Here is a 17,098-nt window from a genome sequence, read left to right on the forward strand (position 1 = left end):
TAAGGACTTGAGGCAGGAGAGGGACAAAGAAAAAGGAGAAGCAACCACTGGAAGTCCCCGTGCAACTGAAGGATTGCAGGAGTTGAAGTATTAGAGAAAGTGAGCTAGAGAGATGGGTGGTGGAACTCAGCAGCTGGTATGACTGAAATGGAGATGAAGGAGGGCTTCCAGATCCTTGCAATAATAAAGTGTAAGGGATGTCCCTAGGAGCCACTGCCCAAGATGGGGGGAAGACAAGATCACTGATAGAAAGGAGAGGCCAAGGCATGGCTCGTGTTTAGGGGTATAAATTTTATCAGAAGAGTACTTGAGAGAGTGAGGGGCAGGCAGCAAAATCCTCAGGGGTGGGGGTGAGTGATGAGGGAGGGCTGGAAAGTCTAAGGAAGTTAGATTCAAGACTAAGTTTTAGGATAACTGGGAACAGCAGTGGTGAGGAAGGTAAAAATGCTAGTGGTGTCCATGCACACAAAGAAATAAAGAACTCCCAGAAAAGGTCCAGAGCAATCAGTGGGGCTTTGGGTGAAGACTGGAAAGCTAGAACAACCGTGGGAGCACACAGCAAGGCAGTTTGGTGGGACATCATAGGACCTGCAGGCTTTGGAATCAGGCTGACCAGAGTTCAAATCACAGCCCTGTGTCTTGCTACATGTGTGATTGCAAGAGAATCCCACTTTGCTCATGGGTAAAATGAGCTCCTAAGACATGATTAAATGGAAAGCACAAGGCCAAACACATCCTGAGAGCTCAATAAGTATCAGCTATTGACATTAAGACCACATGAATTAGTGCTGCTAAGAACATAGGGGTGCATAAATTCTTTCTGATTGGTGTTCTGGGATTCTTAGGCTATATTCCTAGAACTGAGATCACTTGGTCATAAGGCAGCTCCATATTTAATTTTCTGAGGAAACTCCATACTGTTTTCCACAGTGGCTGAACCAGTCTGCATTCCCACCAGCAGTGTGCCAGGGTGCCCCTTCTCCACATCCTCGCCAGCACTTGTCATTTGTTGATTTGTTGATGGTAGCCAATCTGGCAGGCATGAGGTCATACCTCATTGTTGTTTTTATTTGCATCCCTCTGATGATTAAGGACTTTGAGCATTTTTTTCACATGTCCTTTGGCCATCTGTATTTCCTCTTTGGAGAAGTGTCTATTTAGGTCCTTTGCCCATTTTTAAATTGGGTTGTTTGTCTTTCTTTCGTTAAGCTGTATGCCCATCAGTAGATGAGTGGATAAAAAGCTGTGGGGCATTTACACAATGGAATACTATGCAGCTATAAAAAATGGACCTCTTACCCTTTAGGACGGTATGGAGGGACCTGGAGAGTATTATGCTAAGTGAAATATGCCAGTCAGAGAAAGACAAACATCACATGATCTCACTTATATGTGGAATCTAACGAACAAAATAAACTGACAAAGTAGATCCAATACATGGAAGCATGCAACAGACTGACAAATTTCTGAGGGAAGGGTGGAGGGTGGAGGGTGGGGGGTGGGGGGCAGGAAGTAATTAACCAAAGAACTTATATTCATATGTCCTTAACCCAGGGACACAGACAATAGTGGAGTGAAAACCTGGGGAGGGGGGCAGGAGCGGGGTGGAGGGGGGGCGGTGGGACAGACATCTGTAATAATTTCAACAATAAAGATTGAAAAAAAACACATGAATTGACTCAGTTTGGGTCTTTCCCCCAGAATTTTAGTTCTTTCTGGTGTTGGTAAATACTCTGCTTTTTAAGTTTATAAAATACTTGGTACTTTAAGATGAGTTGACATGGTCATGCCCCTAGATTTCCGAGTTGTAAGAGATCGTTGCTATCATTTGGCCAGCTTCCCCACCGCCGCTCGAGAATTTACATTAGAGGAGAACTGGGCCGAGTGAGGCGGGGCTGACCCAGCCTCACTCGGTGGTAGGGCCATAACTGGAACCCGGGGGAACTCCAGATTCTGGTCTAAACTCCTCTCCTACTCTTCAGTATGGGGCAGCCTTCCCCAGCCGCCAGGAGCAGCCACCAGCGCACGTCCCTCAGAAAGCCCCCGCAGGACTCGCACAACAAAAGCGCCTGCGCTCCGCCGTGCGGGACCCAACCTCACTGGGGTTCAGAAATGCGTCCCGAGACGGGCGGGGCCGGTGCCTGCGGCCACCCAGCGCGTTCCCGTTGGTGGAGGAAGAAGCGCCCGGGAAGACCGCCGCCGGGAAGCGGCGGGGGAGTGGGCCGGGCGGGGGCCGGGGGCGGAGACTGCGCGATCGCCCTGCGGGGCGAAGAGGCAGCGCCGTCTTCCCGCGCGGCGCGGCGGGGCTCGGCCGGAGCTGCCTGGGCTTAAGGGCTGGGCGGCCGGCGCGCGCGGGCTGCCGAAGGGCGCGCTTCGCTAGCGGAGCGACGCGCTAGGCTCCCGGCCCACGCAGGGACCCCGCGGTGCCCGTGCGCCCGGCCCGCGCGGCGCGCCCATGGACAGCCCCTGGAACAGCACCAACAGCGCGGAGGACGCGCGGGAGCCACCGTGGGCAGCGCTGCTGCCGTGCGACGAGCACCGCTGCTCGCCCTTCCCCCTGGGGGCGCTGGTGCCGGTGACCGCCGTGTGCCTGGGTCTGTTCGCCGTCGGGGTGAGCGGCAACGTGGTGACGGTGCTGCTGATTGGGCGCTACCGGGACATGCGGACCACCACCAACCTGTACCTGGGCAGCATGGCCGTGTCCGACCTGCTCATCCTGCTCGGGCTGCCCTTCGACCTGTACCGCCTCTGGCGCTCGCGGCCCTGGGTGTTCGGGCCGCTGCTCTGTCGCCTCTCGCTGTACGTGGGCGAAGGCTGCACCTACGCCACGCTGCTGCACATGACGGCGCTCAGCGTGGAGCGCTACCTCGCCATCTGCCGGCCGCTCCGCGCCCGCGTCCTCGTCACCCGCTCCCGGGTGCGCGCGCTCATCGCGGCGCTCTGGGCCGTGGCGCTGCTCTCCGCCGGGCCCTTCTTCTTTCTCGTGGGCGTCCAGCAGGACCCTCGCGCGGACGCGCTCCCGGACCTTAACGGCACCGCGCGGCTCACTCCCTCGCCCCGCGCCGCGCCCGTCGGGTCCCTGCGGGCGCCCACTGTGTCCCCGCCGTCGGGGCGCGAGGAAGCGGCGGCCGCGGCGCTGTTCAGCCGGGAGTGCCGGCCGAGCCCCTCGCAGCTGGGCGCGCTGCGGGTCATGCTGTGGGTCACCACCGCCTACTTCTTTCTGCCCTTTCTGTGCCTCAGCGTCCTCTACGGGCTCATCGGGCGGGAGCTGTGGAGGAGCCAGGGGCCGCTGCGAGGCCCAGCGGCCTCCGGGCGGGAAAAGGGCCACCGGCAGACAGTCCGCGTTCTGCGTAAGTGGCCCCACCTCTGTTCCAAACACCCCAACCCGCTAGTCTCCCGGCCCCTGGCGCCTTCTCTAGCTGTGTCCCCAGGGCGTTCCTGAGGGTAGGATACCCGGGTCCGGATAACACTAGTGATTTTCCGCGGGGATTGGTGAGCCGGGCTGATCCAGGACAGGTAATAATTGGAGGCTCTGCTAGATGCCGCAGGTGTGGATTCTCACAGCATCTTTGAGAAGATAGGGTAGAACACAAGCTAAAATCTCTTTACTTAATGCTGAGTTTTCCTGAAGGTTAAAGTGAACCATGCCCATAACAAAAAAATAAAAGATTGTGCAGACCCCTTGCAGAATTCTTTTCAACGGAAAGCAGAGAACATGTCTCTGAGTGACTATGTGGAAGGAAGCCTGCCGGCTTGTTAGCACAAACTGCACCTTTCGCTTTATGTCCAGCCTTGGTAGCACATACACGGATGGGCAAAAGTAGGTTTGCAGCATGGCAGTCAATTGATTACCTAAAGAACTCTGCCAAAGTGTGCTTGAGTATAGCAAGTAGACTATAGGAATGTGTAAATAATGAAGGCCAGCAATTTGAGCACTTAATGAAATTGTACCTAAGTGCACTGTGCGGTTGTGACATTCTTTTGAGTTAATAAAACTATCGTAATAATTATAACCTGCATGTCTTTTTCCATACAACAACTGTAAACCTACTTTTGCCCACCCCTGTATCTGAGCCAAATGTACAGTTTTAAAGCAGATACAGATGGGCTGGGGATTCGGCTAGATCAAGGTTTTATCTAATTTGTTTTGCTGTTATTACTTCCGGTGGTCTCTTGGGGATCCTTATTTGTTTTTGGATGCTTTAGCTAATTCTGGTGCCTGTGTCTTGTTTTGCAGTGGTGGTGGTTCTGTCATTTATAGTTTGCTGGTTGCCTTTCCATGTTGGCAGAATCATTTACATAAATACAGAAGATTCTCAGATGATGTACTTCTCTCAGTACTTTAACATTGTTGCATTGCAACTTTTCTATCTAAGTGCATCCATTAACCCAATCCTCTACAACCTCATTTCAAAGAAGTATAGAGCTGCGGCCTGGAAACTACTGCGAGCAAGACAACCGGCACAGAGAGGTGTCTGTAGAAACAGAAACACAGAGGGGACTACAGGAGGAGACACCGCTGGCTACACCGAGACCAGCGCTAGGCTACCAACTCCTGCCACCAGCATGGCCAAGCAAATCACCTCCTCCCACAGTTCTGGGACTTCAGAGAAAACAGGTCTGTAGGGCAATAAGGACTAAAAGGGGAAACTGACGCTGTTAAGAAGAATTAGAGTAACTTTGTCAGCATGATGTTTTTTCAATCAAGGTACGAAAAGTAAGTGTACTAATCTTTCTAGTTTTCCTTTCATGTACCTCCTCAGAGACATTCATTTTAGCCTCATGCAATCCCACACCACAAAATGTGCTCTTAGGAGGTTCCACAAGTCTTCATTCTCCTAGTCTTTGGAAATAGGATTGCTCATTTTCCAGTTAATAAGGTACAGAGAGATGATGGAATAAAAATGGTTGCCTTTGAGATCAAAAGTGTATTTTTTTTTATGTTTTGTATATAAATGTAATGGTGCATATACAAGGAACCTTGGATAATGACAGCATTGATTCAAGAAATTATTTAATGCCTATTTATGGCAGCAAAAATTTTTAAAAGCAAGTAAAAGGAATTCTGGGCTGAGTCCAATGTTCAGAGTCCTATCTCCTGGCTCAAAGAAAATCATAAAGTTTAGGCACAATACCTTCCTGCTGGACTACTGTGCATAAGCCAACTGTGTTGCAAACTTCTTCTCCCTGAGACAGCCATGGGGCTTTCCCAGTGCCATTGGCCAGGAGGTAGCAAACTCAGGCACTGAAGCCTGAGGGTAGGAAGGTAGAGCAGGACCTGACTTCTGGACATTTATAAAGAGCTTTAGTACGTCTTAGTCACCTCAGGTTGGTGACTAAGTGTTGTCATCATTACTGTTTTAACAGTGATGAAACTGGGCCTTAGATTTCCCAATTAGGAACTGATGGGTCTGAGTAAGAACTCCAGGGAGTCTTTAAGATCTTTTTTTTAAAAAATAAAATAAAACAATAATAATTTTACAATTCATTTAACAGCAACTGGTAATCCTGAAATTAGCAGTGGTTATCTTATTGTACTAGCTGTGCTGTCATTACCTGAGGTTGATCAAACTCACCTAGAGTCAGACATTTCCCACTTAAGATGCATCATATAAATCGGACTTGGTTTATCACCAGCATTTATAAAACCAGACCTAAGGAAAGAACTGGGGACACATGCATGTTTTTAATATAGCGAATGTTTAGCCTGATCATTACAAAATCAGAGCGCGAGAATATTCTTAGTCTTTAAGATCTTTACCCACTCCCACCCCAAGCTGCTTTTAGTGAAAAACACGAGTCAGTGGATGTATTCAAGGGTGAAAAAGAATGTATTGGACATTCTGACCAACAACTCTGTAACTCTGTTTTGTTTTTTACGGTTTAAAACATAAACCTGTTCCCTGAGGCCCTCATTCTTGATGAGGTCTGCGTGAATGGTGCCCCCTGGAGGTGAGAGGGCACAACTTGCTTGGTCCTAAACTGCAACCAAGTGAATCCATAAACAAGGGTTGCTCAACACGCTGGCAAAGTTCTGCTGCTTTGTCACTTGATTAGCCAAGTACAGTGATGCCTTCAAGTCCACTTGAAGTATCCTAACTCCCTGACCTTGCCCTTCCCTGGATCAGCAGTGAAGTCTCTCCTCTACCATGTGTTTCTTCCAGCTAGTGGAAGAAGCAGACGGCAGCCACTTGGGGCAGCAGTCCCTAAACTCTGTTCTGCAGATTTTCAAGGATTGTTTGAAAGCAGTCTTTCTGCTCACAGAGTTCCTGTCTGGGCAGTCAGAAGTGGCTTCTTCCCTGTGGAAGGTCATGGTTAAGAACCTTACTGGTTTTATTTACAGTATAATATTTTAGGTATAGAAGCAAAGACCTTGCCTTGGAGCTTTGTCATTCAGATTCTAGAAAAGGATTTACATCACACTCTCCTGTGATCTAAGAGTGTTCCCAGGCGTGGGCATGGGCGAGGATCATTCTTCCTTTGCTGCAGGGTCCCTGAAATGGAGTGCCTGCGCCCATCCTTCCAGTGCATCACTGTGCTGTTGTTTTCAAAATGCTCCTCTCGCCCATTAGTGGATTGTGAAATCAGTGGAGTGGGTCACATTTTTCTTTAATGGAAAGGAGTGGGCAAGAGTAGAATTGAGAAATCAGTATGGCCCATATAGTAAGGGAAACTGCTGTATTGTGAAACTTTTGTTCGTCTTATATGTTGGTTGGTGTCTTTTCTGGTTCACAAAATAAAACGTTTTCCTACTGTGGGTCATGGTCATAAATATTTGAAAAATTGTTCTAAAATCTGAAATTGTTCTCTACCCCAGCAGAGAGGGTCCTTCTCCTAAATTATAGGAGCGTTGTCCTGGAAGACCCAGGGTGGTCGAGTCAGGGACCACTGGAGAGGGCCAGCGGGGTGTGGGTTTCCGTCCTGGGCCTTCCTCCACCCTGGGGCCATGTCACAGAGGCTGTGCCCCAGGTTCTCTCCCTGCCCCTGGACAGAGCTCTGTACTGCTGTCCGAGGTACTCTGAGCCTCCTCTCCCTTCTGCAGGCCACACTATTTGTGTTGGGTGAGGCACCAACCTTGGGGAAAGGTTTTTGTTTCATTCAATCAACTGTCAAATATTTACCAAGTAACTGCTAAGTGCTGGATGTGTATGGCAAAGTACACTAGAAAAATTAGCTCATGGCATGTGTCCAAATCAATCAACTTTTTAATGCATTCTTTTGGTTTGAAGTGTGTGATTGTGTCTTCTTAACTAAGCACAGACTCAGCTCACAGGTTAATAAAAGCACTTTCATCAGATGGACCTGCCAGATATCAGGTTAGTATCATCCACACAGACATGCCTGGTCTTTTCTATATGAGATATTTTCACTTCTGAAGGAAATGTTCAAAGAAGCTATTGCACAGCACCTCCTAGGAACCCAAACGCCCCTGCACCAGGTCCTCAAGGGCACATAAGAGCAACATGTTAATGATGTTTAAAGTTTGAACGTGGCCCTTCCTGGCCATTTCTACTCACTTAGCAGTAACATTTGCCAGAATGTGGAAGCTTTTTGTATAAAAGTGATAGTGATTGAACAGGTCAAGTGGAGTTTTAAAACGGCTTTTTTTAAACATAGGTGTGAAGCAATTTTTAATTGTGAGCCAACTTTCTAAAGATTCTGATCTCTAATATTACATAGACCCTGGTCAGCTCTGAGCCACCTTAAAATATCAGCATTTCTTCTCCTGGGAGCACAGGAACATTTGTCATTGAGCAAGCATAAGCTCCAGGGCATGCTTTGTGCCCTCTCAGTGTGTCCCTGGCTGTGTAAGCTATAAGGAAGGGGCAGAGACGGACTCTACTTGCCAACTTCTTAGGAAAAGAGCACTCTTCTTTTGAAGAATAATGAACTGTGTAAATTTAAGGGCTAAAAAGTGCCAGCCAGCAGAACTGAGTATGGCTGGAATCTCTTCCATGGCACTTAGCATGTTACATGGTGGTGGCTAGTTCCCAGTATTTGTAACTTGCTCCCTAAGGACAGACTGTGTTTTATTCCCCCTTGGTGTCTCTTGCCCAGATAGACAATGTGTGTTGAACTCAGTTGGCTTCAAGGGAGGGGACAGAAATCTGCACCCCAGTGGACTGACAGATGGAGGCTGAGCTAGCAGATGACTGATTCTAATCTACTGGCCAGCCCAAGGGAAAGCACAAGACAGGAGCAAAAGTTCACACACAGGGAGAGGATGCTGAAAGGAGTAGAGGAAGGGCCTTAGAGAAAATGGAGAGGGGAAAGGCAAGGGCACCTTGTGTAACCAGGAGCTGGAGCCTGCAAAACACCTCACCGTAGTGGGTGGGGAACAGCCTGTGCCTGGGAGGCCAGACAGGACCAGTTATTTGCTGTAATCCAGGCATGGGGAACTCATGGGTTAGTGTGGTGACACTGGAGCAAAAACACTCCCACATTCAACACCTCCCCTCGCCAAGACCTCTGGCAGGGTAGTGGCCTCAGAGCAGTGGTCCCTTTCCTCATCCTTGATCCCAGGGACTCTCGCTGCATCTGTACCAAGGCCAGTTTGTCATCTCTTTCCTCTCACCTTTGCAGTGAGTATGCAAGTTACAAAATGTTCTAAGAAGTTCTACTTGTGATATGAAGGAGATAAAAAATTGTTAAGCAAATATGTGCTGATTTCAAGATTACAGTGTCTTAATTTTATTGTAATGGTTATACCTGTTCATAACAGGAACATAAATGGAGCCAAATGTGAGCTTTTGTTTCTCTTACTCCCACAATAATTCATTACTTTGTCCTTATAGTAGATGCCAGCTCCCTTCCCTCTGGATTTCTCAAATTCTCTAGAGCAGCGATTTTCAACCAATGTGCCGCATGAGTTTTAAAACACGTAGTACCTGACTAGTCAGGGGCATTGACCTTTTTTCCCTTAGACTGTCAAATAAAAAAATGACAACAGCCAACACAGCAATAGTCATCTGGTGTGGACTAATTAAAATTGTACCTATTTTTTGGTCAGATCAGCAAAAAAAATATTTTTTGGTGTGCCACAGAATTTTAGAAATTAGTTTATGTGTGCCATTAGATGAAAAAGGTTGCTCTAGAGCATACATAAGAATCACCTGGAAGGTGGGTTAAAACACAGATTGCTGGGCTCCACTATGAAGGTGAGACTGTTCTATGACACGACCACCACCTATCCCACAAGCTGGACCCGACCCAGAACGGAGGTTGTTTTCTGCAAACCTCCTTAGAGATGGCCTGATGGTAACTCATGTTCATTCTGATATAAATAAGCATCCTTCCCCTGCCCCCTGCCCCCTGCCCCCTGCCCCCTGCCCCCTGCCCCCTGCCCCCTGCCTCCTGCCATGTGCTGGTTCCTGGAACAGGTTGTTGTCCTGACCTGGTCAAGCACGTAATTTCCATACCTGGTGGCACTCACATACTTTTACCCATGACTATCCACCCCTTTACCTTATAGAATTCTCTGGTGCCTGCCGAGTAGCGAGGGGATCCATTTTGTACTGTAGTTGCCCAGGACACACCTCATATATGTTTCCCTTAATAAACTGTATCAGTTACCAGACTGGAGTGACCAGTCTCTTCAGTCTTTCCCTGCTCTCCACTTCCAGAGGTAGATTTTCAGTCTCAGGTTTTTTCCTTGGGTCTTGCTGTATGAACATCCACTCCCAGAGTTTCTGATTCAGAGGGTCTGGGTTGGGGCCCTAGAATGTGCATTTCTCTCCAGTGTCCAGTGATGCTGATTCTGATGGTCTGGAGACCACCCTCTGAGAACCTCTAGTGTACATTGTTGCTTTAGAAAATGCAAACCACAGACCAGTGGCATTAGCATCACCTGGGATCTTGTTAAAATGCAGATTTTCAGGTCCCAAACCTTTGGAATCAGAACTGCATTTTTAACAAGATCCCCAGGTCATTCCAAAGCACATTAATTACACTGGAGACAAGATCAATGCCATCTGAATCTCTGGGGGTTTGACCCAGATGTATTTTTTAAAAGCTTCGCAGTCTCTTTCTTTCCCATCCCACCCCACTCCCCCTTCCCACGACTTTCCTTCCTTTCCCTGTTTACCCAGGGATAAAGGAAGAGATACAAAGATAGTAAACAAAGATCTAAATGTGGGTTTGAGTGGTGGATTCATGTAAAAGTCACTTATGTTCTAGCAGAAACTCATAACCGTGATCCAATAATGACTCCCTGGTTCTTTAGCCCTTCAGTCCCCTTAATCTCTACCTGTGGGAGCAGCCCGGCCACGGCCAGTGCTGACTGAGGTCATTCTGCCCCAAGGTTTCTAATCGCGCATTTCAACAACTAAGCTTCCACCACATCTCCTGCTCTTCAAAACATGTTCTGTTTCACTTATTCGATACCTGATTTGGTTCCTTGACCTCTTCTTCATCTTCCACGACAGACCTACTCAGCTCTTCAGCGCCCTTGTGGGGTCTTGGGTTCTATCCCTGATTCCTTGACCCCATGTCACCTGTGGCCTTGCGGGTAGCTCTGGAGCATTTCACCTGCTGTCCCAGACTTCCGCCTGCTGCTAGTTGCTGAGATCAGCCAGAATTGCCTTTCAGGCCGATGGACTGGTCTCCAGGTCCCAGTGAAGGAGTGCCTCCTGAGTCTTGACTCTGATAAGCCACAACAGCAGCTTGGCGCTCTAAAGTCATCTCGGGTCTCTGACCTTTCAACACTGAGTCCCTAAAACTCAGAGGCTGATTGGATATGAGAGAAGAGGAAGTCATAACTCCAATATTTTAAGCCTATGTAACTAGAAAATTAGTGCTATTTGAAAGAAATAGGCTGTCAGAGGTAGGGATGATTTAGCAGGGGATGATAATGAATTCCATTTTGATTACTCTGTTTCCAATGAGGCCATACATCTGTTATTGCATTTCCACAACCTCCTGGAAATAGGTCCCAATGGTCAGATAATTTTAAGAAATGCTGCAATGCCATGTAAACTCCTTTTGGCCACAGAGCTTGTTTTTTTTTCTTTTCGTTCATATATTAACATTCCACAGAACATTCCAGTTTGAAATACTAGAAGAAAGTTTGAGTGTGAAATCTAGGCTAATAAGATTTGGGAGTCAACAGCATATAAGTGATCATTTAAACCAGTGGTTCTCAAACTTGATCTTGCATCTGAAACCACTGAAGTGCTTCTTAAAATATAAACTGCTGAGCCCCACCCCAGAAGACCTGATTCTGTAGGTCTGGGTTGGGGCCTGAGAATTTGCATTTCTGTATAGTTTCCAGGAAGTGCTGCTGCTGCTAGTCCAGGACCACATTTTAAGAACCCCACTCAGCCAACCCCAGATGTCTCAGTTCGTTGGAGCGTCATCCCATACACCAAAAGGTGGCAAGTTCGGTTCTCAAGGCACATACTCAGGTTGTGGGTTTGGAGAAAGGGTACTGGGTGTCTCCCAAGAAAGCCCAACTATCTACTCCCCAGGTCACTTACCTAGGACTAGCCCTATCTCCTCGACACAGGGCTATTACACTAGACAGGAAGGAACTCATAGCCTCCCTTTCCCCTCTCCTCCAAACAGGACCTTCTATCCTTCTTAGGACTTGTAGGTTACTTCTGCATATGGGTCTCTAACTTCAGCATCCTGGCCAAACCCCTCTACCAGGTCACACAGGGACCCCTAACAGAACCTTCAGATCCAGCCATTAATATCAAGCCCCATATCCAGAAACTCCAACTGGCCCTTATATAGGCTCCGGCTCTCTCCCTACCCACTCTCTCTAACCCTTTTAACCTATACACAGACGAAAGGGAGATCATGGCCATTGGCCTTTTAGGACAGGATCAGGGTCTGGACTTACAAGTAGTAGAATATCTCCCTGTGAGGACCCACCAAGACAGAGGCAGGCCCTTAGGCCCCGGGGCAGGACAAAAGGCATACATGAGTGACTCGGTAAACTGCAGAGGGTGGAGGCAGTTCCAGGAATTAACTTAAATTGGTTGGTTTGACAAATACCAGGTGCACTCAAGCTTCAGGCGCCTGTGGTTGAGGAACATCCTGAGCCCACCCTTCCTAAAGAATTTATGACCCTTGCAAGGATAATGATTGCTTGCTCACTGTAACCCTATATAAGCTTGTTATAAATTTAGATCAGGGTTCGAGTCAGAATTCCACTGTGTTGGATACGACCGAACCCCAGCTAGCTGGAATAAAAGTCCCTTTTGCTGTTACATTATCAGCTCTGGAGTGATTATCTTTCCGCCGCATAGGGGATCTGATTCTCGGACATAACATCCCAAAACAGGAGGCACCACAGTACTGGGTTGGCCAGCCTGTCTAAGGGCACTGGCAGTGGCTGCTCTTCCGATGCAGGAAAGCAAGAAACTTACTTTTGAGCAACCGACCACTGTTTTCTCCTCACACAATCTCTCTGATCATCTGTAGCATAAAGCTACCCAAGCTTTACCCCTGTCCAGGTTACAAGCTTTCCATGTAGTGTTCATCGCCTCTCCACACATCACCCTAGCAAAATGCCAAATGCTCAACCCAGCTACTCTCTGACCCCTCCCCAACAAGGAAACATCCATTCATGCAGTGAAATTGTAGACCACAAAGGACTCCACTCACCACATATCACAGACTGACCGCTACCAGATGCCGACCATGCTTGGTTTATAGATAGGAGCTCATACTCACACCAAGGGAAAAAGGTGGCAGGTTATGCAGTAGTAGCACTGACAGAAGTCATTGAGGCAGAGCCCCTTCCTGTAGGGACTACTTCTCAAAAGGCAGAATTAATGGCTCTCACCCTTGCTTTAACTCAGCTACTCTAAATATGCATTCCACATCTTACACTCACATGCCCCCATTTGGGAAGAAAGGGGATTCCTAACAACAAAAGGCTCTCCCATCAATAATGCCCCTTTAATTCTCAAACTCTTACAAGCAGCACGTTTTCCTAGAGTGGCGGCTGTTATACACTGTAAAGGGCATCAAGTTGGAAACAGCCATAATACTGGGCAACAACAGGGCAGGCCACGAAGCTAGGACAGCGGCACCAAAGGAGCCCCCAAGGCCTCAGTTCTTAGCCATCCCCCCACCCCACTCCACAAGATAGTCCCAGGAGCAGGAACCCCTTCTTGCTCAAGGGGCTGTCTTAGAACAACCTTGGCTAAAACTTCAAGGAAAATATATCCTTCCCCAGGATCAGGCCGTCCAAATCTTTAAAATCTTAGAAAATCTCAAAATTTTCTACATGTAGGCTACAAACCTCTTTTACGTAAAACTCCTAAAGCCCCTACTTACCTGTCCTGGTCCAGGAATGCCCAATCCTGGCTTTCTCTCTTACTCCCTCTCGCAACTCCCATAATCATTCTATTAATTTCTTTAATGTTTGGTCCCTGTATTCTGCACCAAGTCTTCTCATTTCTCCAGGATCGTCTACGAGCCTTCATGAATCAGTCTATTGGAGAAATAATGTTATTGCAAACCTCACAGGATATCAGACCCTTACCCAGACTTCAAGGGGTCCATACCGTACACCAGCCAACCACTACGGAAGTCCAGCTCCCTCTGATTCTGACACCGCCTTTCAGCTAGAAGCAGCTACGGAAGACACGACCTCTGCCCCCGCTCCTTAAAACAAAAAGGCTGGAATATTGGGTTTAGACAAAAACTTAATGTTCCTGAGGGCTCACCCCCTTCTCCTTTTAGATGGACTCAAACCTGTTCTTTATGCTAGGTAATTCTCCATTCCCGCTCAGAAAAACCGTGCTCACACCAGAAAGTTCCCTTCCTACACCCTAAAAGAGAATTCCTCCCCAATCACTTGGGGCTGATGCGCTTTGGAGCTCAGCCCATCTGTATTCAGGTGCTTTAGCCTTCTGTATTCCGATGCCCTAATAAAATTGCCTTTATCTTCTCATCTGGCCTTGTGTGTTCCTCCTCGGCAAACCTAACAGCAATGAAGGTTCTGACTTGAATAAGCATATTTTAAGTACATCGTTTAAATTTTGTAATGGATGGTGATGGAAGTCACCAGAAAGTGATAGAAACCACTCATTCACCTAAAGATTTCACTGTAGGTTTTGTCTTCATCAAGGGAATATGTGTAAACAAGTTACTCTTACTGATAATGGAAAAATGGGCCATTGTTACCCACATGGGTTGTTACTTGCATCCCTGTTGTATCTACACCCAAGCTAGGCCATCAGCCTTTTAGCAGATGTAGTGAGCACTCTGTTTCACAGGCAACACAGACCTAAGTCTGTTGACACTGACAACTAATTTGTCTGGTTTTGCCTATTTTCTTTGTTTTGTTTTGTTTTGTTTTTGTGACCATATCTATTGCTATTTATATGCATAACCAGAAATACTGGTCTTACTGCAAAAATTGCAATTTTGTGGTTTATCTAGGAATAATACAGAAAATAATGCTTTTTTGTGAGAAAAAGCAATTTTGTGCAGTTAATTTCAATTAATAAAATGTGAATTTTATTCAAAAAACAAAACAAAGAAGAGACACTGTAGAGTAACTATCTGGATTACTTAGGTCCCTCCAGGTGAGGCTAGTGTGATGCACAAGACAATCAGGACATTCAATGTTTGCTACGTAAATATGATGATGTGATTATGTTTGATGATGTAAATGAGAAGACATTACATTTAAGTTGTATAAGTCGGCTTCTAAGTATACAAATATCAACTTCACTTCCATTTCTTCCTCAAGGCATACTGAACTAAACAACCCTTAAATTTGAGGATTCTCTTTATTTAAGTAAACTTGTATTCCAAAAAGGATATAAAGCAATTTATAAAACTGCCAAAATAAGATAAAAATTAAGTAACTAGTGAAAGTAGGAGCTAAGTAAAAATGAGGGTAGGTAAAATAAGATTATATCAAAGAGAAAGTGAGGACACAAAAAATCATGCTCTGGTATATGGTCAGGAACGTCATATGATTCACAGGAGAGAGGAAAATTTGTGGGTACTCCAACACGACATTCTGTAAAGTAGAAAATCTTGTTCGATGGCGGGGCAAAGGTATACTGGCCACCATAATCAGAAGGTGTCAACAGACCAACAGTCGAAGCACGCAACTCCATAGAATATAACAGAATTTATTATATGGTAATTTGCTTATGGAAGATTAGGCCCAAGCGGACAGCCAGCCCAGTTCTGCATAAATTATTCTCCCCTAACAGACCCTGTTACAGTACATTATTTATAGTATGACTCCGGTATTAAATGACTAACAGGACAAAGGGACAAAGAATGTAGTTGTACCAGGGTCCATACTGTCCAGTGTTCTTGTGATAATTATTTTTAATCAATACTCTTACCAGTTTTGTGGTAGGCAGTTAGACAGACATGAACAGAGCAAGAATGATGAGCCAAGTACAGAAGGCTACTAGGGTGGAAAGCCCTGGGTGCCTAGCAATGGACAACTGTAAGGTGGGACCTTGGCCCCAGGGTGGCCTTTCCTCCTCTAGCATATTGCTGGTCTAGAGGTTTGGACCCCTGACCTTTTCTCCCTAGAGATAACATCTAGGCCTCAGTTGTCTTTCAGCTCCAGGCCCAGAAGAGCAGCAAAATCAGACAAGCAACCCCTTGGCTGACCTCAGGGCCAACTGCATTGGATAATAACCCCCGGCCCTGGTGCCAACACATCAATCTGTGGAGACCTCACCCTGAAAGGACACATCTGGAAAGCTGCTAAATATTATAATGAGCTCTTCCCCTGGGACCTCCCCTAAGATCTACCCTTAAAACCCTTAGGATGGAGGACCCAGTGCACTCTCCCTCCTGGGAGCACACCCTCACATTTCCCTCTCCCTTTTCCTTCCCTTCCCCACAGGTGAGTTAACATTCGCTTCCTCAGTCCCAAGCTCTAAGGGCCCTTCCTTTACCTCTATAACTTGCTTCCTAAGCCCATTTCTTCTACAAATGACTTCTTCCACCTCTGTAATTTACCAAATAAATGTTCTCTTATAGTTGGAGTCTTGGCTCTGAATTCTTTCTTAGCCAGAACCCAAGTACTGAGGTTGCTGAACCCAGGTCCAGTCTGACCCCACCAGTCAAACTCCTTTGATTGGGTTTTGATGCACACAGACATATGGACCCCGTTAGTCCGGTAACATAATGTGTCACTTAGCATGTGGATTATTTTGACTTTAAGGTAAACAAGGCTCAGCAGATTCAGGAAAAGCTTTTTACCTCCCCCTGAGCTGCCTAAAGAGATTTAAAAAAGGAACCTGTATTGGAAAGAGAGCTATATTTCCAGAAAAACTTTTTCATCTGAGAGACTTATCTGCATGGCAGGGCAAATATTTGCTTACCAAAAATTTGCTGTTCTTATCTTTCTGTGAATTGCCTTCCTCCTTTTTGAAGCCCCAGACCCCCTACCTTAGCTCAGAATGGCAGATAAGCAAGCCTCAATTGTCTGGCTGCCTTTGAGTCTCATGTTGTTTGGGGCAGAAATATTAATCATGCTCTGTTGACTGTAATTGTTATCTATAGTTATAAGAAATATTAATCATGTTCTGTTAACTGTGATTGTTCTGTTCTAATTAGAAAAAGCACTTTCTAACCTGGCTGGGAGTTGTATGCCCCAGGACATGGGAGTTGACCTTGGAATGTGAGCCATTCTCCTTAAGCAGCTGCCTACCACCATGGAGAGATTAACAACCTTGTTGCAGAAACAAAGGAGTCCTGGAGGTGCCTCATGGATTTGCAAACCTTCAGCCCATATCCCCTCCACCTGGAGGTGCCCCACCCTTTTGCAACCCCCAGCCCACATTTGCATTTCCTGTAACCTGTAAACCATTATTCCCATTCTTATTCCTTTTTCCCACTTCCCAATGTAATTTTTGTCCTTCTACCTAATATAAGGAACTGGCTTAGGAGGGGCTGGTTAGAGCAGATTTTATGTGGACAAATCCCTCTGCTCTCCCATTTTGCCAGCAATAATGGAATAAAACACTCATATATAATTCAACCTTGTTTCTGCTTAATTAGCTGAAGCAGCAACAGGTAGCCCAGACCCATTGTGTCTGGTTTCAATATCTTTGTGGGGCTCCCTTACATACCTATTTAAAATTGTTTTTCTTTTGTTAGT

General features: G+C 46.6%; 1 protein-coding gene across 1 annotated transcript; it reads left to right on the forward strand.

Annotated features, from left to right (window-relative positions):
• The first annotated feature begins 2,261 nt into the window (after positions 1 to 2,261).
• MLNR (motilin receptor) lies at positions 2,262 to 6,757 on the forward strand. Its single transcript, XM_081127305.1, has 2 exons — positions 2,262 to 3,350; positions 4,238 to 6,757. The coding sequence occupies exons 1-2, from the start codon at positions 2,456 to 2,458 to the stop codon at positions 4,624 to 4,626; spliced, it is 1,284 nt and encodes a 427-aa protein (XP_080983431.1). The 5' UTR covers positions 2,262 to 2,455; the 3' UTR covers positions 4,627 to 6,757.
• Positions 6,758 to 17,098: the final 10,341 nt, after the last annotated feature.

This window comes from Miniopterus schreibersii (assembly GCF_964146895.1).
Source record: "Miniopterus schreibersii genome assembly, chromosome: 2".
Classification (NCBI taxonomy): domain Eukaryota; kingdom Metazoa; phylum Chordata; class Mammalia; order Chiroptera; family Miniopteridae; genus Miniopterus; species Miniopterus schreibersii.

Bases quoted from the DNA above. Each gene is read 5' to 3' on its own strand.
- MLNR (XM_081127305.1), top strand. From the start codon at position 2,456: ATGGACAGCCCCTGGAACAGCACCAACAGCGCGGAGGACGCGCGGGAG. The intron at 3,351-4,237 runs GTAAGTGGCCCC...CTTGTTTTGCAG, and splicing joins GCAGACAGTCCGCGTTCTGC to TGGTGGTGGTTCTGTCATTT.